Consider the following 27024-nt stretch of genomic DNA (forward strand, 5'->3'; position numbering starts at 1 on the left):
TTCCCGCAGGGTTTCCTGGGAGATGGAGTTCTCCACAACCCTGTGGGGAGCTGAGGTGGCCGCCAGGGGGTGCTGCATGGAGCCAGGAACCCACCTGGACATCTCTGCAGCCCCACCCGGAAGTGCAATTAGCCACAGGTGATCAAGCACCTGGAGCACTTCCAGGTGGGCTATAAAAAGGGCCAGCATCCACCACTCATGAGCCAGAATCGGGAGGAAGAGGACGAGGTTGCCTGGGAGGAGTGGTGGTGCCAAGGTGGGAGAAGAGAAAGGATTGTTGCTGTGTGGAAAGAGTGCTTTTGGGACTGTGTATTGCCTATGGGTCACGGGGAAGACGTGCGCCCACAGGTGAAGAAGAAAATAAAAAGTCCTTGTTTTATACGTGCCTCTGTGTCCTTCTGTGCCGGGTCGGGTGCCTGTATAGAGCCTTTTCTACACATGTTTATTACAAAATAGTAGAACATTATAACCTAAACTATCCATTGAAAAGGTCAAGAATTAATATACAGCTCTAAAATTGTCATTCATCGCTACCTTCTTTTTGTCACTGACAGGATTTTTATCGTATTTAATGTTGTTCTCATGGCTGCCGAAATATCACGTGTGTGCATAACCATGAATTGCATAAGTCCATGTTGAGTTAACAAGAGATGCTTTGCGTTTGTACAGCTTATTGAGCCTCGATTGAAAAACAAGGCTTATTTAAATGAGACTTAGATACAAACTCATATTCCTTCATACTAGGACAGTCAACCTAGCACACACAGTGTTAATTGCAGTGGGTAAGGTTGTTTACATATAATTTCAAGGAACATTGGATCATGTTCATAGTGTAGAGGTGGTGTTTTCTCCCCATGTCTAGGTGGAGTTTCTTCTTAAAATTCTGTCTTTCCTTTAACATACCAAAAAAAACTGTACAAAGTGTAAACTGTCGGTCAGTCATTCTCCAACCCGCTATATCCTAACACAGGTTCACAGGGGTAAAGTGGTGCATTTGAATTGCTCTAGTAGTGAGGGTGGCTGTATGTATGTTTGAGTGTGCTCTCCAACTGAATGTTGGCCCACTCTGGGTTGGTTCCTGCTTTGCACATTGCTTGAATGGCCTCTAGCCTCTGCATCTCTGAACTTACATAGAAAATGGATCAGTGTACACTTTCAAGAAGGCGGTGGTCAGTAAAAACACATGGAAAGAATGTGTAAACTCAGTACTCATTGACCATTCTGGAAAGAGATCTCTGGTACTTGGGGCTGTGAAGCAGTAGATTTACCCAATGGGCCAATGATTACGAGGATTTTCAAATCAGTTCTAAAGTAATAATTATAGTACTTGTAGTACTGTCATATGAGCATAGTACAATGAAGTTCTCACTTCCATGTCCAACCAACATGTAACACTTTGTCACTCTACAATGCTGTGATAAACAATAATGTATTAAAATACATACTTTTTTTTTTTATGATTAGAAAACATATACTGTATCAGCTCAGTATACCTACTCCTTATTCTTGTTTATACGATCCCATTACCTGAAGCTTTGTTAAGGGGAAAAAAAAACTCTCAGGAAAAAAAAATATTTTTAAAGCAGTAACCGTACGTAATAGTGAGAGTTAATAAAAGAAGTTATGTAATGTAATACTTACTTTTTTGCTTTTAAAGGGGTTAATTTGGGATATATCGGGATATTTTTTCTTTCAAATAAAAGGGAAAATTTACATTCTCTTTATGCATATTGCTTCTAAAGCTAACGTTTTACAGAGAAAATAGTCTCTAAACTGAACCCTGCGAAGTTCCACGTCTTAATGTTGGACAAGAATGGATTTTGCTTTCATTACATTTTTTGAACAAATAAGCACGTTGTAATGTAAATTATAGATCCTCATAAAATTGTTGGTGACTGTCAGGTGAAAAGTTGTCTTTAAATGTAGCACCAAAATAGTTGTTATTTCCTGAAATTCTGGGTTGTAGAACAAGACTATTGTCTCATTTTAAACACTGTGCTGAAATATTTGAGGAGTTTTGTGTTGGGTTTTTAATTAGGACATTAGTACTACGGTGTTGTACCGTGTTAGCCATTATGAATGTAGATAAAAGCTAAGCAAAATGACACCTTTTATTGGCTAACTAAAAAGATTTCAATATGCAAGCTTTCGAGGCAACTAAGGCCCCTTCTTCAGGCAAGATGTACTGCCTGAACAAGGGGCCTGAGTTGCCTCGAAAGCTTGCATATTGTAATCTTTTTAATTAGGACATTGCAATTCTTCATACAGTTTCTTGAGCAAAAGCCATTTTTGATAAAGTATGTGGCAATGACTATTTTAATAATTGAGTTATATTTGAGCTTCCAAAATACTCCTGTTAGAAATTAAAATTAAACTTTTCTCTGACCTCTTCTTTATTAAGATTTTACTAAACATAAATGTTAAACCATTAATGGAACAATGCCCTATAGATGTAACAACTTTCTACCAAAATTTTGTATTCTTGAAATCATTTTAATATGCTACAATGGGGCTACTTTGCTGTGGTCCATTATTGTTGAACCCAGAAGGTGTTTATTTTGGTTAAAATTAAACATGTTACTGAGATAGTCCATGAAGTCATTAGTATCACTACTGATGCTTGGTTGTATTACATAACCACTGTGAAGTCTTCTTTGTCAGGAGCTAGCCCTGAATGGGACATTTGCCCATTTTGAGGAATATCTACGCACACTTATTTTCAGCCTGCTGTGGACGTTTTAGTGTCCTCAGTCAACATCCCATACATGTCATAGGGTGTGAGAATGAAGCCACACAGCTATGTGGGAGAACATGAATATACACAGACAGTACTGAACCTAAGCTTGAATTTGAGTGTATATCCATTGAGCTAGCAAGAAGTAACCTGACTAAACACTGCTCCACCATAATGTCCACATTAGATGACAATACGATTCAATGTTCAGTTTCAGTGTATTTGAATAATTAGTTGAACTTAACTATGGAAATCAAAATACACATAGTATGTATTGGCACTTTATTTTCAATAAATTGCCATTTATTCATTTATGACTGGATACATTTGTATGTTGTTGAGCTTTAAGTACTCCAAAACACATGGTCTACTCACAGCAGTATTTCCACTTAATTTGTATGACAACTGCCAGGAATAATCAGACGTTTTTCTTATACCTTCGTATAATTTTTTCCCATTAAACGAAATTACTTCCGCTGTTGCCAGTTTTTTTAAAGTATATGGCAATTTCAAAAACCACACAAATGATAACAAGAAGATTAACTTGATGCTTTATCACTGATTTACAACACATGTGTGCTTCAAAATAACAAATCCATGACCTGATATAAGAAACAAAAGTATATAAGCTAAAAAATGAAGGGGAATAAAAATGAATGGGGTATGACTAAGTAGGCATGCCGAGTCTTTTCCTGTCTGATGTAGTCATTTATTTTACATCCCAAAAATAATTGAAATTTTCAAACATGTTTTAAACAAGTACTATTAATTTTTTAATTCTGGTCCATGTCATGTGAAACATTCTCCCAAAAACAAACTGCAGAGGTCTGCAAGGATTTTTTTTCATAAGTAAGATAAATTGTATTTAGTAAGCCAACTGTTAATATATATGGAATAACTTACAGAGGTCAATATATCTAGATGGGACCTTCAAGAGGAACAGTTTTATTTTGGGTGGTCTAAGGGTTATATCTCTGCTTAGTAGTGAATGTTGTAATGCTCTTCTTACTCAGATGTTCTGCAACAGTATGTCACAGTTGGAATCAGATTTTTCCATGATCTTGCTTGAAAAGGAATATCAGCCAGTAAAGGAGTAATAGAAGGCCAAATGTTGATGACTTTAAAGTGACTTTGTGTTTTGTTTTTTTTGTAATTGGTGAAGAGAAAACATGATACTAATGAGTGGATTGGTGCAACTATGGTGGTTCTATATTTGTTATACTAAATTTTGAAGTTTTGTCCCTGGGTAACTCTCTGTTTACTGGTTAGTCTACATCCTAGCAAGATTTTGATAGTGGTAAAAAGAGTGAAATATGGGGGATATTCCTCAGAGTGGCAGACATCAGCCTTAGGAGATCCATAATCGCCAAAAATATGCATTTTTAGATCCAGATTATCGGATTGAGTTAGTTCTTGTGTCTAGTAAGGATGTGTTCCTGAGTGCCTCCTGTAGCTGTACCTGACCATATGAACTTGGGGGAGACTAGAGAGCTGCCCAAGAATCAAAAGATGCATTCTAGAGGAGATGGAAACTGATTATGGAGAACTGGAAGCCTGATCTGCCAGTCCAACTTTGTCCTTTAAAACCAAGATGAGTTGTACAAAAGATTGTGTAATAGAGATCTTTTATAACTTTCTGCTAGAAATATATTTTTGTTTTGGTGTCATTAAGATTTTCATTATTTGTAAAGCATTTATTTGGAGACACCTCAAAATTACACCCAATGCCCGTGATCCTGCTTAACTCTAGAATCTTTGAAACCTACGAAAAAAGTCGTAATCCCGTGCCACCTTAAATTCCTTCGCACCTCTCCATCGATTGACATTTGAGCTTGGATTTTTAACTCATTGACAGCAACATGTAAATTGAATGATTTTTTTTTCTTTGGTTATATTCTTGAATAAAAGCGCACGTGTTTATTTGATATTTGGAGTAAAGTCTTCACACATTATACACTTCACGTCATTATTACTATAACATGGAAAAAGCTTCTGTTTTATGTATGTGGTCAGCATGTCTTGCCTCACATTTCCTGTCATCCTACATTTACCCAGATCGTTGTAGTCACGGAACACACATGAAATGTATGTATTCCAAATAATGATATATTATTAACCCTATACAACTGCAGGCACCTCACACCCAGATATGGAGACTTGAGCTAAGAGAACTTAGCTGCATCAATGGGGAGATTAGATAGCAGGCTGCTTGTGCTGATTGACATAGTTACAAAATAAAGACGCTGGTGGAGATGTGCAAAAGAATTTAAGGTGGCCTGGGATTACGACATTTTTCGTGGGCTTCAGGGATTCTAGTGTTAAGGCAGATGAGTAATCCTAAAGCTAGAGGCCAGCATGCAGTGTGTTTTAGCACACTTTTAATGTAGATTATTAGTTATTACTAGGAAGCTCCATCCCCTGCTTGCTTCCCTCGCCAACACACAGGGGCAGGTGTTGGGTGCGTACTATCTCATGACTGAGCTGCTCGAAGGGCGTTGGGGAGCCCCTCCGTTAGAGAAAGCCATGTATTTAAGAGTTGGTATAGAAGAGTATTCAGGGTGCAGGAAGAAGGCAGTTTGGTTCTTAGATATTTTTACTTGAAAATCAATTACTGGAGTATTTCACTACAGCTGTCCATTTTAAATACCAATGAATAATAAAAGGTAGTAAGAAGTAAAAGTAAAAAAGTAGATGTAAAAAAGTAAAATGTAATAAAAAGTAAATAAAAAATTAAATTGCATTAACACCTTGTCAAAAACAATATTATTAATTACTTTATCCTCTAACTCACATTCTATTAATGTTGCTTTTTTGCATTTCTGTTCACATATTGTTTGGGATATTTTTCTCTTTCTCATTTATTGGATGATTCTCTTTGTGTTTAATTTTTATTATATGCAGCTCTTTTTTGTTCATTTTCTTTTTTTGAAGTTCATTATCAGCTCTTTTCGCTGTTTTTCTATTGCAATCTAAAATTCAGCATTCTTGAATAGATAATTTGCTTTTCTGCCATGCCACTATAACCAACTGCGTTGAAGGGTGAGTTAGCAGCACTGAGAGTGTCAGGGGTGGTACGTAGAGAGGATGTGCTCAGTAGGAGTAATGATTGGGCGAGCGGTGTGGAGGGGAATTTTGAAGGCTGAATAACATGAACACAGCGGAAAACTTTTAATATAATAGATACCAACAGTTTTAAAAAAAAATGTTATTTTTTTCTGTGCTTCATATCATAAAACAACACAATAAGCATGAAAAAATACACCAATTGAAAAAGCATGTGTGCATTTCTTGTATTAATATCAGAGGAAGGCAGGTGTGGTGAACTGATATAATTCTGATCATACACCAATGAACACATTGTTAATTAGATTATTTAGATTTGCCCTAATTGTTTTTTGCTCGATATTCAAAAAACAATAATGTGACACAGTATCACAGTGATTAGGAGCTACTTGCCAATAGCTTTAGGGTATATGCCCAACTACAGTATGTGAAGGTTTACAGTTTCTTTCTCTGTCAGTGTGGGTTTCCTCCAGTTTCTTTAGTTTTCTCTGCTGTATAGATAAATGTCAATTAAAATAATTGGTGACTCTGAGTTGAGTGAGTTTGGGTCACTATGCTCAGCAGTGGTCTGTTGACCTATCAATAGTTAATTCATTCTTTGCACTCCATTTTTCTAGAATATGCTGCAGCTCCTGTGTGACCCTGTATTTGACCAAGCACTTTAGAAAATGGATGGAAGAAATAATGAGTTACTTATAGTCCCTAATACAACCCTGTGTTTGAATCTAAAATGTGCTCATGTCAAAAATGAAATGTCACAGGAATGATAAGGCGCCACAAAACACACATATCTGAATTGCACATTATGCTTTTAAAGGTTCTTGTGTTATTCGTTTGGTTTGTCTGCTGTGCAGTTTGTTTATTTAGTTTGCATTCTTACATCATTCAGAACTTTTAAATCTGGAGCCTGCTGGTGCCAGGTGCACTTGAGTAGTGCTTGTGGATACTGCTCATCACAACAATTCACTTTGGTAGTGTCTCTTCTATTAACCAACTTCTGTTAAAGAGGTTGTGAGATTACTCAGTGGCTGGCTTACTTTTAATAGTGTGGGAACTGTTTTACTCGAGTGGGCGTGGGGAGGTGGGGTGGCAATGTTTTATAGCATAATTAGATCAGCTGACTCCATTCATTCTTTTAAAAAACAACTTAAAACTCATCTATTTAGGAAGGCTTTTATTCAGTTTACTTCTCTCTCCAGGTGTTCAGGATAATTTGTGTGTCTGTTATATCACAAATTAGGTTATTTGTTAGGTTTTTCTTTTAGTATTGAATTTAGTATTTTACTCTGGTTTATTGTCCTTTATTCTATTTAATGCTTTGTTATCTGTTTCATTGTTCTATTCAGGAAAACATTTGTATCCAATGTTACATATACCCTGCTGTTTTTTCTAAGACTCTGTGAAGCGCCTTGAGCATGTTAAAGGTGCTATATAAATAAAATGAATTATTATTATTAGTAGTAGTAGTGTTCAGGTTTCAAGAATACACTGATCAGAGGTTGATTTGAAACTATGATTTCTAGCAGTTGATATGTTTAGAGAAGGTTAACAAGGTATACTTTATACAAATAACTTATTTCCTCTACTACTTGTTCCTCTTGATACAAGCTGGGTGGCAAAGTTTCCAAATGACTTAAGGCAAAATATTGCTGAAGAATAAGCAGGAAGATTTTTTAAAAGAACAATGTCTTCATTACAGTCATGCATTTGGAATGTGTATTCGCATGCATGATGGAATAAATACATGTGTTTTGGTAAATTTCTCTGTGAGATTATAACCATTGCTGTAATCATTTGTGCTCTGCCTGGGACCACTGTGTTAAGCATATCTTCCTAAAAGACTTATTTCTGCCAAATACTTGGGTGTTTTTCCTTGACACTTTAAAGTGTCTCAGAACAGATGCTCATTTCTGCTTTTCTATTAAAATACTTTCAAAAGTATTTTACTTGTGCACTTGTTGTAAATTTTTTTCATGAAAATAAGAACTTTGAATACTGGCAACTATTATTTAAATTCTTTTTGTTATTTTATTTTAACAGTGTGCACAAGAAAATAAGGGGATTTATATTGTCGATTGTCTCTATACACTAAAGTACACAGTTGGACTGGAGTAGCCATTGTAGTTGGCCAAGCAGACATCAAGTCACTTCCAGTATAATTTTGTGAATAGAAATGATTTAATATATAAGTATTAGGGAGAGATATCAACCAAACATTAAATATTAAAAAAAGCAAGAAAAAGTGTAAAGCTGCTTTTTTCATTAGATCATTAGTTATATTGTTAATAATATCATCCATCCATTTTCCAACCTGCTGAATCCGAACACAGGGTCACGGGGATCTGCTGGAGCCAATCCCAGCCAACACAGGGCACAAGGCAGGAACCAATCCCGGGCAGGGTGCCAACCCACCACAGGTTAATAATATCATTGCGTACAAAAAATAATTTATGCAGAAATATAAGAATAAGTAAATGGATTGTATCTGTTAAACTAACACACATATGGTCATGCCTAACCATACATACATCATAAAGGGATTTATTTCTGTGGATGCATAATGTCTGTTGCACAATGAGGGCATAATCATGCTAGCTCTGTATTATAATTTTTTTTTCACATTGTGCTTTCTGATTTAGTGCAGGCAGTGTGATGTAGTGGTAAAGGCTTTGGACTTCAAACCCTGAGGTTGTGAGTTCAAATCCCACTACTGATACTGTGTAATCGTGAGAAAGTCACTTGACTTGTCCGTACTCCAAATGGAAAACCAAAAAGATAAGAAATGTAACCAGCTGTATCATAAATGTTGTAAGTCGCCTTGGATAAAGGCATCAGCAAAATAAGTAAATGTAAATGATTAATGTAAGTGAATTTAGCACAAAGTAGCAGCAACAGATTTGTTCTTGGTGTCCAATCAACAGCATCATACTTCATTAAACAGAAGAACATACATTATTGTGGAAAGTTTTTTATCATGTAACTCATAAATTTCTGATACAGCTCATTAATCATCTTAACATTTCTTTTACGCATTTCAACAAATATTTCTTTTAAAATGTAAATACCTCTTTTTGGGGTATTTTTTGGAATGGCCTCTGCTTTCCTAACTTTTTTTTATTTTTATTGTCTTGATTTTAGGCAAAACCGAAACTCATTGAGCCATTAGATTATGAGAATGTCATTGTACAGAGGAAAACGCAGATTTTTAGCGATGCCTTACGGGATATGCTGCAGTTTCCTATGGATGATTTCCAGGTGAGTAAAAAGCCTTCACTTTGTGAACTGAAAATAACCCTACTTCATTTTTACCGTACATTTAATAAAGCTAAGCAAACTTTTATGTTTTATATTCAGTACCCTTGGCAGAAAACCTGGCTTTGACACCAGTGAGAATGAGGCAGTGTTTTCCATCACTCCATATTCAGGAAAGGCATCAATTTAACAGTGTATACTTCCTTTTCAGGCCCAAGAGCAGTCAGAGGTTATCTCTGTATCCATTCAACAAGCATCTATTATTGTTTCATGGATTTTTATTTTCACTGGCTGCTATTCTTAAGTTGAAGTATTTTACTGTAATGTTACCCTGCATTGGTGGTCACCACAGGAAAGCTGATATGTTGGGAAGTCTTGGTGCTCCTTTATATATAGGTAAATTTCAGATAAGATTCAGTTTTACATTTTGCAATCATGTAAATCCACTTTTAATCAAAACTTTTTTCCGTATTGAAGAAGCTTGAACAGAAAACTGTTTACATTGTAGATAGTGAAATAAAATAAAGAGAATTATTGCAGATATTGCAGTTCGCCTGTGTTCTATGGATAAATGACTCTAACATCATATCCATGTCGTTTTGATCACATTTTAGTCTCATACAATTTTCAAGTAAAGTTTTCATCATAGAAACTGGTTTGAAATTTTCATAAATATTTTGACATTGTTGATCTGTGAAGAAGCAAACCCAAGTATAAGGCTTATATGAACAAGGCTGGATTGGCAGCATAATGGTAATGTGGTTTAATGCTGCTCCTCACAGCTCTTGACTTTTGGGATAAAGTCAATGGTGTGCCACTGCCTATGTGGACTTTTCTGTCTTGTCATGTTCATGTTGAGTATTCTCTCTGGCTTCTTCAGTTTCCTCACACATCCAAATGACAGGCTGGCTAGGGTTAATTGATTTTAAATTGTCTCCGTGGTATATGTAAGTGTGGGTTTGTACATGTGTCCTATAATGCTATGGCACCCTGTCTTGATTCCTGATGTGTTCATTCAAATGTCCTCTTCACTTGCAATCTGTAAGATGAATGAAGGTATCCAAAAGAGGGTGAAAGTATAGTGATATATGTGTACTGGTCATATGTAGCTGAAACTGCAGCTGAGAATAGTCACAGAGCATCTGATCACAGTGCTTATTACAGGAATCGACTGCATGCATATGTACAGATTTTTTTGTTTAGTATTTTGAAGATTAATTCATAATATTTAGTTGGGTGCTAAAAGAATTATGAAAGTTTAATTAAGATTAACTTGATAGTGTTACATTTTGTGTTGTAATATAATTCTGGAATCATGAAAAAAAATGTCCAGTTTAGCTACTGTGAGGTGATTCTGCTACTTACTGTTTTAACTTGCTGTTGCATTTTTCTCTGAGCCTGATGGCTAACTGAGAGATTAGGAGAATTGTTGAATATTGAAAAATACGCATGTCGGGTAGGAATTTCTAAATCTCTTTTAACTGTCTATATTCAGAATATAAAGTATATTTAACTATAAACAAATTTAGTTCAGCAGTGTAGTTACTAAAAAACAGTTTGCTGGAAAAGGTAGTGTGTCTGTGTCTCCCTGCTGATTTCTGGACACTGTCAACAAATGAAACATGCATTCACTTAACTGTTCATTCTGTAATGGAATCATGTTAGTTGAAATCCAAAGTATTACAAAATTCTCTTCTGATGCCAGAAAGACACAGCTATTAACACTTCTGAGTATATGACATTTTCTGCGCTGGAATGGCACATGATGTTTTATGTGATTAATGACAATTCTAACAACAAACACTAAGCAACAGAGATATACTGCCATTTTCCAAATAACAGAGCATTTATCTTTTTTTTAAGTGATTTATCCAGTTCTTTCAATACCATCCAGCTATTCCTCTTAAAGGGGCAGCTCATAGAAATGCAGGTGGATGAGACCTGGTTGTCCTGGGTAATAGACTGTTTGTCGGCATACCACAGTTTGTGAGAATCAAGTAATTTGTATCTGATATGGATATGAGCAACACTGGAGCATCACAAGTAACAGTTCTGTCTCCTTTTTTCCTTGCTCTGTACACTTTCTGACTATAAATATAACACCAAGTCATGTCACTTGCAGAAATATTTAGATGATTTTACACTTTTCGGGTGTATTAATAAGGAGATGTGACAGAGTATAGGAGACAGGTGAAGAACTTGGCACAAAGTGAATAGTTTGCCCCTTAACATCAGCAAAACCAAGGAACTGGTTATAGACTTTTGCCACACCAAAGAGCGTCTATGCTTGGTCACTGTTGAAGGAATGGATGTAGAGGTGGTGCTCTCCTGCAAGTACTTGGGGGTCCACATCAATGACAGGTTGAACTGGTTTTGGAAGACAGAGGAACTATATAAGAATGGGCAGAGCAGGTTCTTCTTTATTAGGAGACTGCATTCCTTTAATGTGAGTAATGACATCCTTCACATCTTCCATAACTTTGTGATGGCCACTGTGATTTTCTACATTGTGCTGTGTTGGAATGGTAACGTAACATCAAGAGTCCCACTGAATTGTAAGAAGCTAATTAAAAGGGTAGGCTCAGTCTTGGGACACACTCTGGACCCCCTTGAGGTAGTAGCAAATGAGAGAATTGAAACAAAACTGAGTGCCATTATGAACAATGCTGCATGCTGTCTCTCTGACACTCTAACACTGAGAACTTTCGGCCAAACAATTATTTAGCATAAATTTTTTTTTGAAATTTTCTTCCTTTTCATTCATTCTGGTGTATGTTGAAACCATAGACTGTATGTGTGTGTGTGTGTGTCTATCTATCTATCTATCTATCTATCTATCTATCTATCTATCTATCTATCTATCTATCTATCCATCCATCCATCCATCCATCCATCCATCCATCCATCCATCCATCCATCCATCCATCCATCCATCCATCCATCCATCCATCCATCCATCCATCCATCCATCCGGAAGTCATCCAGGAAATCTTTTGAGACTGACCGTCAGCATATCTTCACATATATTTAGAATGTAGGAGACTGGAGTACTTTCACAAAACCTGCGTGGATCTGGACCAGTGGAGAACATTGAAAATCCACATAAACAAGCAGTGCCCTGCTCGATAATGACAACCAAGTGTCTAGAATTATTAACTATATTTACATTTTGCAGACTTTTGAAAAAACTGTAATTCTATTCCTTGTAAAGAATTCATAGCCACAATTCAAATTTGTTTTGTATTACCATAGAAAATAGAAAAGCTGAACTGTATTGCAACAGTTTCAGATTTTATGCATCTCCCTCCATCTAGGATCCTATTTTTCTGTGTTGTTTATCAAAGTCTGCTACAGGGACTTAAAAACCATAAAAGGAGCAACACTGCAGGTTTAAACTACTAACATGTAATTGCAAAATAGCAGATAACTTAAAAATCTGCACAACATCATTTCTGTTAAGTTTTAACTAAAAGGTTTAGTTATGAAATTGGAGGTTGAATCTGTATTTCATTGCTTCTCATATTATATGGAAATATAGAATATTAGTTACCTGCACATCCATTTTGCTAATAATTTTAATCAGGATCTTGTGAACCATTAATACTGTATTTATTACTAGCTGTCCCCGCGGCTCCGCCCATGTAAGTAGTAAAACAGGACAAACTTTAATAAACAAACGAGTATTGTTAGCTAAGCGGAGACAACGTTTGCTCCAACACATTGTGAGAGGTAAAATGATTGGAACGGATGATGGAATGTGAGGCGAGCCCTGCCTAGCTCCCCACTTTTGATGTCCTGCGTAGTAGTGAAACAGGACAAACTTTAAAAATCAATAAACAAACCGGTATTGCTAGCTAAGTGGAGGCAAGGTATGCTTCAAAACGTGGCAACAGGTAGACCAATGCGAATGGAGGCTGGCGCGTGAGTGAGGAGGGCCCCGTCCGGCTCCCCACTAGTGAGTCACGCTTCCTCCTCGGCCCGCAGCTTCTGTCTCAGGGTAGCACAAATAAATCACTCCTACAAGCGAACTATGATAGAGCGATGAGAGAAGTCGCAAAATCAACCGGAATGTTCAAGCAAATTATAGAAAAAAAAAACGATTTAAATCCTTAAGCATTAAGGAAGAATGTGTATTGTATTCACACTAATTCCTGGTCAGTAACTGTTTAATGAAATACAGTTTACTTTCTACCCTTATGAAATAAAGAAATAAGGAATTTGACAGAATTGTACATTGATTGATTTTAATTTTATATAATGATTATTATGGTAATTCATGTGCAACTAATATGTTTAAACCTATTACTTGCACAACAATTGCAAAACTGACATATATATATATATATATATATATATATATATATATATATATATATATATATATATATATATATATATATACATATATATATATAATAATATTTATACACATATATATATATGAATGTGTGGCTCCAATTTGCACAAATTCAGATTTAGAAGTTGATTTGACCCAGGTAGATGCTTGCCTTTTTTTTTTCTTTTTTGAGCTTTGCTGCAAGGTTCTGGCTTTAATTGCATTTCCTTTTTCTGGGTCACTTGATTTGAAAATACAAAGCACAAATGAGTATGTGTTTTTTATGTGAAGGGATTGTTCCCAAGCATTTCCTTCTGGCAGCATCCTCGCCCTTTTTTTTCATCCATGTGTTTGTTTCTGTTAGATGCATTAACATGATTGTGATCTCAGACTGGGAAGCTGTGACCAGGAAAAGGAAGACAAGACCCTATTCTTATAAATAGAAAACTTTGATGATTTTTATCTTTTGTCCTTGGGGACTTTATGTTCTCAGCAGTCCTATTTAATTTTCTGGATAACTTTGCTGGTTTCTAGCCTACATTATTGGTTCTGATTTCTGGCTGCTGGAGGGTGCACTATTGATTTGCCGTCCTCAGCATCAATGAACTTATTATTAATGTTGTGTCACTGTGGCATCTTTGTGTCTGTCACCAGCGTGCTCAATTACATAGCTTTTATACTGTATATGTAATTTATAGTCTTAGGGAAATAATTAATAGCTCATCAATTTATTTTCTGAATTCATTATGGTTAATCATTTTTGCATAATTGCTAATCTAAATAATCACCAGAATAGTTTCTTGCACAATTTAGATTCCATGCAGCCCATGAGCAATCTTGTATCATGCCACATGCAGTTTGTTCACCTAAAAAATTGCAAAGGGAGTTGATTCCTATTTGCTTTTTTCAGTAACATCACAAACATAGAGGATTTAAAAATACAACAGTGTTGTGAAGCTGTCCTCCCTAAGTGCTTTAATGCCAGCGTCAGCTGGGGCACAGATGAACTTCTTTTATCACAAGAATCTGGCTTTTAATTTAAATGACATTTGGGCAACAACTCTCAAAACATTTTTATTTTTGTAAAAAATCAGCCTTAGATAATATACTCTACTTGTGTTCTATAAACCTTCAGGAAACAATTATTATAAAAACAGCTTGCAGGGATTAACTGTGCATTGAGTATGACAACTTAAGAGTAGAAAGAATTGAAGTTATTTTTGTTATGAGAAAAAATGCCCTGAATTGCTATCATTTCAACTTTTAACAGTGTTTATTGTATTATTATAGCAGACTGTTGTGTTTATACTGCAATATAAATCTAATGAATAATATTTTTATCATTTATATATGAAGATATTAATTTAAAACTATCAACAGTTTGTGTGACAGATTTGTTACTGAGAAGCACAACACATTCAAGGTGTTGAAGCAGATTGGTGATGAAGGTGATGAAGCAGACTGGGGATCATTGATATCTTCCTCAATGTTGTTTAATGACTGACTACTGCAAAGTCAAGCAAATCAGCATACTTTTGACCAGAAATTTGGCCCTTTTGAGACATATAATCCATATGGAAAAAAATGTTCACATGGTCTTGCCAGGATTGCCTTGTACCTTTAATTACTTTGGCGCTGAAAAATCATCATGCTTCCAGTTTTTCTTTGGACTCTAGGCCATAATGATATATCCAAGTTTCACCCACAATTATGATATGCTTCTTAAATTTCTCCCAGCCCAATTTCATTAATTTTAGATTCTCCTTTGAACATTGGATGTGGTACTCCTTTATTTCTCAAAATATCACACTTGACACCCAACATGCACAGGTAATGATAATGTTTAATTGTTCTTATTCTGCCAAAGAGGAAATATGGCAGGCTTCAATAATAAGGAACCAGGAGATGAAACATAGTTGAAAATTGGACCAAAAGGCCTATATAAAACACTAAACAAAAGGTTTTTTCATGAATGTTAAAAGTAAAAGAAAAAAATGAATAAGTGAAATGTACACTATAAAAACCCTAAATTAGAAACAAACTCAATGAGAAAGAACAAAAGAGAATGTTAGAAAAATTTTAAATGATATATAACTATAACATTTGAATTCAAGATTCAACTAACCCATTATTAATCCTTGTAGCGTTTGCTAACTTGTGGAAAGTCACTCCAAAAAAAGATGAGAATCATATACATGAAAAGGAAAGGCACAAAATAGCCATAAGGGCGGTGTTTGGCGAAAGTTGTCACAGTGACATATAACCTGGAATTCTAATAAGCTGTGTGCAAAGAAAAAACATAAATAGCTGGCTCAGATTTTTAACTGCTGCCTCACACATTTATTTATCTTGCAGACCAGTGTGACAAGGAGCACTGCTAATTAGAGAGTCAGATAACTTTCCCAACAGGTGATGGTTGCTCAGAAGTTCCAAATCTTTTAGGTTTTCTTGACTGTTTTCTTCATAATGAGCAGCATACAGGATAAAGTGTCTGTTTGCAGAGCAACTGTATTTTTTAAGAAAAAAGATGTGGTAAATGAATTTAGTATCATTTACAAACAAGAAGATACCTGTTTCTGGGTGACATGTAATAGGTGCTTGTTGCTGTACCTTAAGTGTTTGTGAGAGTATGTTAGTTATATGAAGTTTTTCCTTCCAAAGATGTGCAAGTCTGATTACTTCAAATGTGTAGACTGCAGTTCATGAATGTGTAGCAAAGCAGGTGTCCTGTGTAGGAATGGCTCCAACCTGTCCCCGATCATTTTGGAAAAACTCCTTGTATGCTGCTCTACATGATCTTTTAAAAACATGGAGAGATGATCAAGTAACTCAATCTAAAAATGCATCATTTAGCGTAATAATAAAGTTTTATTAAATACTCAAAGTGATGTCTATTTGTACTTTTCATCAGCATGTCAATTTTGTTTGTCACCTAAAGAGTTCTTTGATTAACCTTTGGAAGATTAACTTGATTAACTTTCCTTTTTTTTTCTTCATCTTTCTCATTTTCTGAAAAAGAACTGTTGCATGGTTCTATTTTGTCACCAAGTATGCCATTTCTTAGTGAACAAATCTACAGTATACACATGACTTACACAACCAGTCTAAGTGCTTATTTAGCCAGGTGTGGTTAAATACAGAAGTCTAGCAGTGGTCATTGATAGTGGGACCATCCTTGATAAAGATGACTGAGAGGTTTTCTGGTTTACTTTATGATTTTTGTTTTCTTATTTCGTTATTTCACTTAAGAAGACAGATGTGGATTCATTATAGCATTTACACTTACCGGTATATTTATTTTGATTGACTTAATTCAGTTCAGGTCATTGGAGGCCTGAGCCTGTCTTGGTTGAAGTTGAACACAAGACAGGGAAAAAACACCCTGTACATGGCACCAGCCCTTTGCAGTACTCATAACTTCTGGCTATTTTTAATAAAGGTCATTAAGCAAAAACATACTTGATAAAAACAGAAAAAAGAACAGTAAAACATTATTTGCATTTTGTAAACTTAAACATTTATATGTTCGGCTCTTATTGTGGTACACTACTTTTTATGCAGAGTGTTTGGTTACATTTGTTTAGACTTTAATATTACATGGTTTACTTTTATAAAACTTGCTGTTTGTCTCTTACTGCAAATGTGTTTAATTTATTGCTGGGTTCTGGAGTGATTCAGATGGACGTGTGTCCCCATATTTTTCTCTTTATTTTCAGTTATTGATGTTATCTAAGAACTTTAGTCAATTGTGGTGGAAAGTGTAAAATTAAAATCATCATCATCATCAGGTTATCATCTCTATCGCTGGAGTTCAAAGATTAATACTTGATGAAACAGTGACTTGAATAAATTGTGGCATCAAGTTGGACTTGTCAACATAAAAATGCTATAAAACGGGACTGAAAATTTATACCTGTAGCCAGCAGATATGCTAATAATTTTGTTTTTATAGTGATAAAACTCTAGTGGTCTTCTAGGCTTCTAAAACCGCTTGGCTTTCCTAATCAAAACTTCCTTGACTGCTTTCTGTGTTAGGCCTTAAGGGGATGCGGTTGAAATGTTTGCGAAGTACTTATTAGGAGAGGGCAAGCTGCCAGGTTACGGGCGTGCTGCGGTCCCTGAGGTAAACAATGAGGAGAAGCTGTTCCACTCTTGTGTTGACCTTTTCAACTCTGAGCAGATAGCTTTTTTCTAATAAAATAACAAGCCAAAATATACCAAAAGAAACCCAGATGTACACTTTGGACATTTTGAGTGTTTTGTATTTCCCCCCTCAATCTGTGCTTCTCTTTTCTTAAATATTACAGCAATGTCTTAACAAAATACAAGGTTAAGTCAGAAGGAACATAATTTATAAAGGCGTGGATGAGACATCCCGTATGCATCTGGATGTCATAATGCACAATTTGTTTCTTATTTTCATTTAAAATATTCCTTTTACAATCTCTTTTTCTGAATAGATGGGTTTTTTGCAGATAGATAATACAGATCATGGGTAGAACAGTTTGACCATATAAAAGTGAGTAAATTTATGTGAAATGAAATGTATGGAGACCTCTCTTTGTTTTAATTAAGCAAATAACCTTGAATTCTTACAGAGTTTTGTTTAATCTTCTTCTTATACAGAAACTTGATTTAACCTTATAATAAACCAGTCCTTTCTTAAAGGATGGTCTCTGACAGCACAAGTGGTGGTAGGTTGATTGCTTGGTTTAGTTCTTTTGTGCAGATAAGCATTATTCTTTGCTAAGACAAGGTACAGGTGACCGTGAAGCACTGAAGAAGGCGTATGATGAAGTTAGGTAAGGGTACAGCCACAGATAGGTGACGTGTACAAGCAAATTCAGTATACTATGCAAAATAAAGCAGACTTGAAAACTTAATTTAACACAACACATTCACAAATTCTAAACAAATAAGAAGCCAACAAAATTATTCTCTAACTTCTCAATTCATTCAGCCATCCAAGCATTTTGAACCTCTGCTCTATGGCAGCATGTAGGATTACTGTCTTCCCTTTACTTATCCACTAGTCCTTCTTTACATTATAGGCTTCTTTGTCTAACATCCATCTGGACCACCTACTATGAAGCAAAGAAAATCCACCCCTTTGGGGTGTCTGTTCATAAACACATTCCTTCAGCCTCTTCACCTATAAACTCACTACAGTGGATTTAAGTAAATTATGTACAGGCTGTGCCTCCACTGAATGCTTCTTTTTTGGATTTCACATAGTGCAGATCAGTCAGGGAGACTACAAAGAGATGAAGCACACTGTTAGTATAATTGTTAGGAACATAGGAAGAAGATACAGTGTTTCAGTAGTAATTAGTTCTTAATCCTTTCAGATAACTTAAGTCTTGGGTGTTCTACAGCTTTGGCTAAAAAATGAGATTTATAAATCATGCAAAGCCCTTTGGCATGCTTACCTGGTGATTTACTCATATTCCTGACATTGTTAGTTTCCACAGACTTCATGCGTAAGGCATAAACAATATATTAATCTGACTGAAAGCATAATGATGCATAGTATGTTCTAGTGCTAAAGTAGAACTTGCATCCATTTATTTCTGAACAAGTTGGATTGGACATAGAACAGGAATGAGCTATAAAGAGGACACCAGTCAGTCACATTGCACACACTGAATTTAGTATTTACAAGGGGGCTGCGCCCCCTTCTCGCTTTGCTCGCCTACCCCCGGCGTTTTGAACCCGTGCCCGCTGGGCAGCCACGTGTGAGGATGACGCACGTTTAATACGGAGCGTTCGCCCGTGTCACTCTGGGGCCCCCCACTGTTAATACGGAGCTCCGTCCGTACCATTATGCGGTGCATTGTGGACTACTGCGGACCCTGTAGTGTTTCCCGTTTCAGTTTTGTGTGGCACTTGCGCACTATGTCTTTTGCGTCCACGGGCAGGTCCCTACGTCCATATCCGGTTTACCATTCTCGTTTAGTAATATGGATAAGTTAAAACAAATACACATGCATTACTTTTTTTTTAAAATGCTACTCAGGAACTGTTTTGTTTCCATTACATTATCCTAACAGTTAATATAACTAACCATGAAATTTCAGAGTTCAGTTCCTTGTCCGTATGTATAGTAGATTCTGTACTGATTTGGTGAAGTTGTAATTTATAAAATGTTGCACAACCAATTGTGATGTTGCAATAAATCCACTGACTGGATTTAGTCTGTTTGATCATGCACAACACAATACTGCACAATACTGAAATTTTATCCAAAATAGAGTAACAAATATACATGACTGAAATCCCATTTCAAGCCCTAATTCACAGTGTTCAATACAACTCTCAAACTTTGAATCTTAAGTAAGTGCTGCATATAGGCAAAAGTAAAAGAGCTTGAACAGAATAAGACCATGCAGACAAATAAACAACAATAAGCACTCCTTTGTGTATATTACAGGCACGTTTTTGCAAATGTCTGTCTCTTAAATTTAATGTAATCATTGTGAGAGGAATGCCTCCTTAAGTACCGTGGCTTGTGATGAACATACACCTGGAACAACACCATCAGCCTTATTCTGGTGGAGAGAAAAAATATTTTACGTCACTTTCACTTTAACACATTTAACTTTTTAATGTACCTTTTCAAACATAGCAGCCAGCTTTGATACTGATTTTAAAAATATTTTGATTTACAAACATCCATATTTTTCCTTAACTGGATTTTCCAGTTCATAGAGATGGAGACCCTGCAAACTGAAATTTAGATCCTGTCTCTGACTGTGCTGTTCATTTTCTTGTGGGCGTGTGTTCTTTTGGAAACACTTAAAATGTTTTCAGGATGAACAATAGAGTTGGATGATAATTTTTAGGTGCTTTGTGCAGAGGTGTAATTTATGGCTTAATGATTTGTTTGAAAGTCAGTTTACAATTTTCGGCTCATATAATGTACATCATGTCTCTTGCTAAATATTTATGATGAGCACAGAGCCAGTTAAAGACAGCTGTTATGACACCAGTTGAAAAAAGAGAATTGAATTTACTGATGGCTCATTTGCATGACAGGCTGATAAAGAATACCTAAGTGATCATTAAGGAATCTTGTGGAGTGCAAGGAAACTCTTACAAATTTGATTGTTTTGGTAAAAAAGAAATAAACAGGGGAATACTATACCTTAAAATTGTTGAGGAGTGCCCAACTACCTTAAATAACATGCATTCTTAACATTTATAACATGTTGTATGTCTGATAAATTTGATTTCTTCACCAAGCATTTCTTGTTTATCACAATATTGCTCATGCCTTTTAAGTTGCAATGTTTTCTTTGATGTGTTTGAAGAGAAATATTTAATAATGTCCTTCCAGTTCCACCATCCCCTTCTGTTAACACTTAACTGCAAAATCACTTCTGGCATTAATAATTGTTCAAGGATAGAGAGATTTTCCTTTCTCAGTTTATGACTTATTATTTAACATGTTTGGTGATGGTGCAGTGGTGAGCCCAGGACTCAGTTCTTAACCTGGTCAGTTTCTCAGTAGGTATTGCAGGTTCTCCGTATGCTTACATTAATTTTCCTCCAATAGTCGAGGATCTTCCTTTACACCACAGATGTACAATTCAAAGTTTTCTTTACTGTTGTTATCAGCCTGCTAGAAGCAAGTGTTGTTAAGTTCTTTGCCCAAGTGTGCTGAATGATAAATCCAGTGTTCCTGCTTGTTGCTAATAGACAATGTTAGGTAAATGAGTAGATAGATGGATGGCTTGAACTTTGACTCCTGGGCTGCAGAGCCTTGCTTTCATATTTGTTCTGTATTAATTCTCTGAGGACATTTCCTTTCATAGTCCAAAGATGTACTTAAGAATATAAATGCCTACTTGAAATTTCCCTCATGACATTGTTAATGGGCAGCATGTGTTGACATTGTGTCTTTTGCTATAAAATTTTGATCCATTTCTCTTTGCTTTTTTTTGGCTTGAACATTCTAGAAAAATCAGTTAATAATAATACATTTTGAACCCTGAATATAACTTGTTGATTGTGCTGCATTCATTTTATGGTTACATAGTGATCAGTTTAGAAATATATAGGCCATGGATATCTAATATTTAAGAGTAGACCATAATGAAACATTTGTAGAATGTAATTTTATTTTTTATTCTTTGTTATAATTTTGTCACTTGCTTTTATAAAAGCATTTCTTTTCCATTTTAGATATCAACACTGAAACGACAAGGTAGAACACTTTTCTCTACTGTACCGGAAAATGCAGAAAAGGAGGCTCAGACCTTATTTGTTCAAGAGGTAAGATTATCAAGCATGGTTAGGTTGCTACAGTATACATGTGAAAAAACAGTCTTTGACTGAGATTAAAGAATAATTGCAGACTTTCTTCCTAGTAACAGAGTTAGAAATTTAGTTATTTTACAAATCTATATTTTCAATATGTTATGTTTAGTGCACACCTGTAGCACTCATGCTCACATAGGGGAAATTTAGTATCACCATTTAACCTAACATGCACACCTCTGGAATGTGGAAAGAAGACCCACTTAGTCACAGGGGAGACATGCAAAGACACTGGCTGGGTATGGAATGTGAATCAAAGACGTATCATGTAGTACTTCTAAACACATGCTTTGCCTAGAAAGTGGCTCTGGCAAGGAATGGATATAGAGGTATTAATAACTATATATATAATGGGCCATAAGTTTCCATACATAGGAAAATAAAAATGTTTTTTTATGAAAAAAACATTTTTATTTATATAATATGCTCTACATGACTGCCATTGTTTTGAAAACACATTTTAATACGTGCCCACCACTGCTGATGAACACGTATTAGCACATCTCGGTTGATCTGTAACTCTTCCAGTGTTTTGAAACTTTCTAATGAGTTTTGCCACAGTGTCGTGTGTGATGTTCGTTCCATGTTTTAGTTAAATTCGATTGCAACCATGCGACTGCTTCCTGACCCGTTCAACAGTACGATTTAAATTCGTTGCTCTTTATTCAAACACATTTTTAGGGTATCTGAAATATAAAAAATAAAATGTTAAAAACCATATGTATGGAAACTTATGGCCCACCTTGTAGATATACTGCAGTATACATAAGGTTGCTGCTAGAACTTTTGAAATAACTTGTGTACATTTATCAGATATTTGATGAAGGCACAAGACACCATCATAAACAGTTTTTTCCTTTGGACTAGAACAAGTTCTCCAGCATCCTCTCTGCTCAGCAAGTAATTTTTAATCTAATCCTTTGATACTTCCCAAAATCACTTCAGAATGTCCTACCTCTCCTACTAGTACACTTTTTTATTTTAGTGTTTATTTTAACTTTAGTGTAAAGGTACAGCTTTGGCAAGTTCAATCATACATTAGCTTTGCCCATCAACCAAGATAAGGCAAGCTTGTGTTTTTGAAATTCTTTTTATGTGTTACTGTATGTTCTTCCTATAATGTAACCTCAAGCACTTTATGAATAAATACGTGCCTTTTATTGACAACCTAATTTGTCCGATAACTGCATATTCAGTTGGTTCAAGAAGTATTTAGACCCCTTCACTTTTGTGAAGTGAACAGGTCTAAATCTTTCTGAAGGCACTGTATGTATGACATATACATTTTGAAGATGGATGCAAAGTGCATCTGAACTGAAAGGAGCTTCTTCACAGGTGAATAGTGGTGTTGGGTAAAGTGGGATTAGAAGTACAATGTCAATGAAGTAGTTGTCTGACATTCTCCACTGCTTCATTTCAATAACGTTTGATAGGTTTGCTTCCCCTGCATAGGAAATAAATGTTCTTCTTTGCAGCATTTGCAGTATATACAGGGTATGGTGAAGAATCTGGTAAGTTTCTGGCCAAACCCAGGACCATTTTAGAATAGACAGAGAGTCAGATGAAGTACAATATACAGTATAACAAGTAGGTTAGACCAAACATACAAAACGGTATACCATGACTTTGGGACAGTTATATTTAACCACATTTGATAAAATGATTTGTTCATTCTGTCTTACATTAGTCCTGTGCTACCTAATGATCTTATTGTTTCAAGGCCAAAACCTCCAGCATTAGTAGCTGCTCAAAGGTAAATAGATCATGAACATCATGTTTAATGCTTGCATTTGCTTTAAAAATCAGATTACTTAATCAATAAATACATATGATAATAAATACATATGATATTTTATGACCACTTTTAATACTATTTATAATCTTTTTCTTTAGGGTAGTTTTATCGTTTGAAAGATGTTATTATGCTTAATGCATCCAGTTTTTTCAGTCTGGTTATCATTAATCCAGCCGTGATCAGTTCTGTCAGTGAGAGGTTAATTTATTATCATTAAAAAACAGCATAGCCTACATTCCAAGTATGTGTAGACTTTATTACCCGCTTTCCCCTAACATAGTTATAATTTCCTTAGTTGTTGCACATCTTCCTAAATGCCTCTGTCATCCTACCTTTGAAGAACTCGCCAGCCACTCAGCATTGGCAGCTAGTTTAAAAATGATGTGTTTTCTTGCATCTTTCGAATCATGCAATAATCTGCATCAATAAAGATGACTGGGTACTGTAGAAGATCTCCATGGAATATGACATGTAAGCTTGTGCTCTTCTTGACAATAGTATCCATGTCAGTACTGAACTGCTGAATGATACCCATTTTATCCAGTGCTGCATGTTATGTGCTTATGGTGAAAATGTGTTTGTACAACTGTTATTTGTAATATGAGTGCTTGATTTACTTGGTGAGAGCATAGGCAAGAGTTCTGTTTTGTTTGTTATGCACAGAAAATATGGCAACTAAATTATCCAACCGTCCTTCCATTTCTAAACCTGCATATCCTGAGCAGGGTTACAGGAAAAGCTGGAGCCTATCCCATCAAACATTGGGGCAAGGCAGGAACAATTATTGAACAGGGCACTGGTCCATCACAGGGTGAACACACTCTTATTCAAACAAACTAATAGATCTTAACAGGTGTTGCAGCACCTGCCTAGAGCCACAACCAAGACTATATTATGCAGAATTCTTAAGCAGAATATTTTCACTTTTTGTACATAGTATGAAAGATTTGCAAACAGATGACAATATTATAGGGTGATCATAGTCATTGTGCATGGAAATTTAAAATCTGGTATATTTGCTTGTGAAGGCTGTAATAAAGTAGTAATTATATAGTCTGTCAAAGAAATGATGCAAAATATTTCCCTGTTTAGCAATAAATAAGGTCTTATTAATAACTGATTCATTCATTTTCTGGACAATGTTTATTTGATTACAACATTGTGGGGAGCTGTCTTTCTGATGCAGGGACAACTTCATGAGGCGCTGTCTGTCACAGGGAACACTTTTTAGCTCATCCATGATGCCTTCTTCTGGGATAATTTACTAACACCACTTAGCTTAATCTACATTTATGTAAATGGGGGAATATGTAGAAAAAAACAGATGTTAAAGTGGGAAATACGTGATCGGATTGAGGTGTGAACCTAGGATGGTGAAGGTTTGAGACAGCAGTGCAAGCCACTCTATTACCATGCCCCCCATGCTGAGTACTAGATTTCCAAACAAAAAGAAGAAAAAAGTAGAATTCTAATGGTACTTTGAAATATATATATATATATACATATATATGTCTACACGTGGAAGTATGTGTGTCTGACGGCCCAGAGGTGAAGTCAGGGTAAGGGCTCCGCCTCCAAGAAAACAGAAAACTCGCTTAGCTGCTAATAACACAAGCAGGGTCAGCATGTCAGCAAAACGAAATGTCAGAAGAAAGACAAAGTTGCTTAACCGCTAACATCAGCAAAACGGTGTCCCTTTTACTTTTCCTTCTGCCGCTAATACAAAATTGAGGCGAGCATGTTGGCAAAACGAAACCTCAGAAGAAAGACAAAGTCGCTTAGCCACTAACATAAGCAAAACGGTATTCCTTTTACTTTTTACTTTTCCTCCCAAGCAATGTGAGCACGTCAGCAAAATGAATCCTCCTAAGAGAGAGGTGCCCAGAGTAGATCATTTCAATTACTGTACCTGACCTCTCTATATTTCAGTTTTTTTACTGACGATTTAAATAGCTTCTAGGAGCACAGACTTTTTAGAGCACGGGCCTACATAGCTAGTATATATATATATATATATATATATATATATATATTGTAAATGAAAACACAACAAAGCATAAAGGTTTGGGGTTTTCCGGCCCCGTATACTGTAAACAGAAATGAATTTTTTGTCAGGGTAAAGTACATAATATACAACCGACATCAACATGGCGGAATGGGGGAGCCTTTATGGAGAGGAACCGGAAATGAGTAGTGAAGGCTGCTGGGAAGGAACAGAGATGGATGCTGGGATGCTGACGTCATCAGGGGTCGACAGGGGGAAGGCGGAAGTAGTACTACGTGGTTAGTTATTCGATGTGGATTCATGGCGGTGGTGTTTCCTTCTTTCTGCTGAAACAAAGAGAGAGAGGTTAGTACCCCGCCATTCCCTTCTGGCATGTGGTTTCACGTAACAGTTTGGGTCCTTCCGCGGCTCCCTAAGCGCGCATGTGTGACATGATATATATATATATAATATATATATATATATATATATATATATATATATATATATATATATATATATATATATATATATATATAAATTATAAAAAAAATCCTGGGAGAGAATGACTAGGGAGACGAGACGTGATCTTCACGTAAAGATCACTGAAGACACTTCAAAGACCCGTGAGACGAAAGAGATTGGCCACGGAGCATCTCGCCACAGGCAGCAAAACACTCAGTCATGTAAAGGATTTCAGCACACACAGATCCAGGGCTCTAAGCGCATATAAAGCGTATAAGGACAATACGTTATAGATGAAACGTCGATGACTAAGTGAAGAAGAAAGAGCAACATGGACAAAAGAGACTCAAAAGCGTTGGTGAGAAAAAAAATGCAAAAAGAAAAAGAATAATCTAGGTGCAAATTCAGAAAATAAGGAAAGCAATAATCAGTCCAGAACAAGTGGAATTGAAAAAAAGCATGTCCAATCGGTCTCAGAATTAAAAGACAAAGTATAACTTCATGAAGACGTTCAAAAATGTTGGCGCTATACACCTGCAGAGCAGGTTAGAGATTATGAAAACAGTGGAATTCGAAAGGCTCAAAAAAAACGATGGCACGATACACATGCAGAGAAAGGTAAAGAATATGAAAGCAGGAAAATTCGAAAGTATTGTAGCATCCCTTACAGGTTGAAGCCTTTTTTTTTTGGAGTGACTGTTAGGTTCAATTGAGGGAGGGCGGAGTACAACACGAAAGACTGACAGCAGGGTATTGATTGATGCGATGGGGGGGGGGTTCCGGGAGGGGTTGGAAAGGGTGCTAGAAGGTTGTGCCCTTCAAGCTTTTAAGTATGCGAAGCACCGTGCAGCATGTCGTTTCAGGAAGCAGCTGCACAAAAGATAGCAACGTGAAGATAATCTTTCAGCATTTTTAGACAAGCGTCCGTATCGTCTAGGTGTGCGAACAGCCCCCCTGCTCAATCCCCATACGTCAGGATCAGAGAAAGTCAGAGCAAGAGAGAGAGAAGAGTAAGCAATCTAGCTTCTCAGCCATCTGCCAATAGCGTTCCTTTGTAATGAAATCAACTGGGCAAA

The 27024-nt window shown here is 36.1% G+C and overlaps 1 protein-coding gene across 11 annotated transcripts in view; it reads left to right on the forward strand.

Moving 5' to 3' along the window:
* dock9b (dedicator of cytokinesis 9b) overlaps positions 1-27024 on the forward strand; it is a 441285-nt gene that overhangs the window by 197566 nt on the left and 216695 nt on the right. For all 11 annotated transcript variants that reach the window (XM_051926266.1, XM_051926269.1, XM_051926275.1 and 8 more), the window contains exons 2-3: positions 8936-9052; positions 21570-21659. In XM_051926266.1, the coding sequence (XP_051782226.1) occupies positions 8936-9052; positions 21570-21659 (207 nt within the window). The remainder of the gene's footprint in view (positions 1-8935; positions 9053-21569; positions 21660-27024) is intronic.

This window comes from Erpetoichthys calabaricus, chromosome 4 (assembly GCF_900747795.2).
Source record: "Erpetoichthys calabaricus chromosome 4, fErpCal1.3, whole genome shotgun sequence".
In the NCBI taxonomy this organism is placed as follows: domain Eukaryota; kingdom Metazoa; phylum Chordata; class Cladistia; order Polypteriformes; family Polypteridae; genus Erpetoichthys; species Erpetoichthys calabaricus.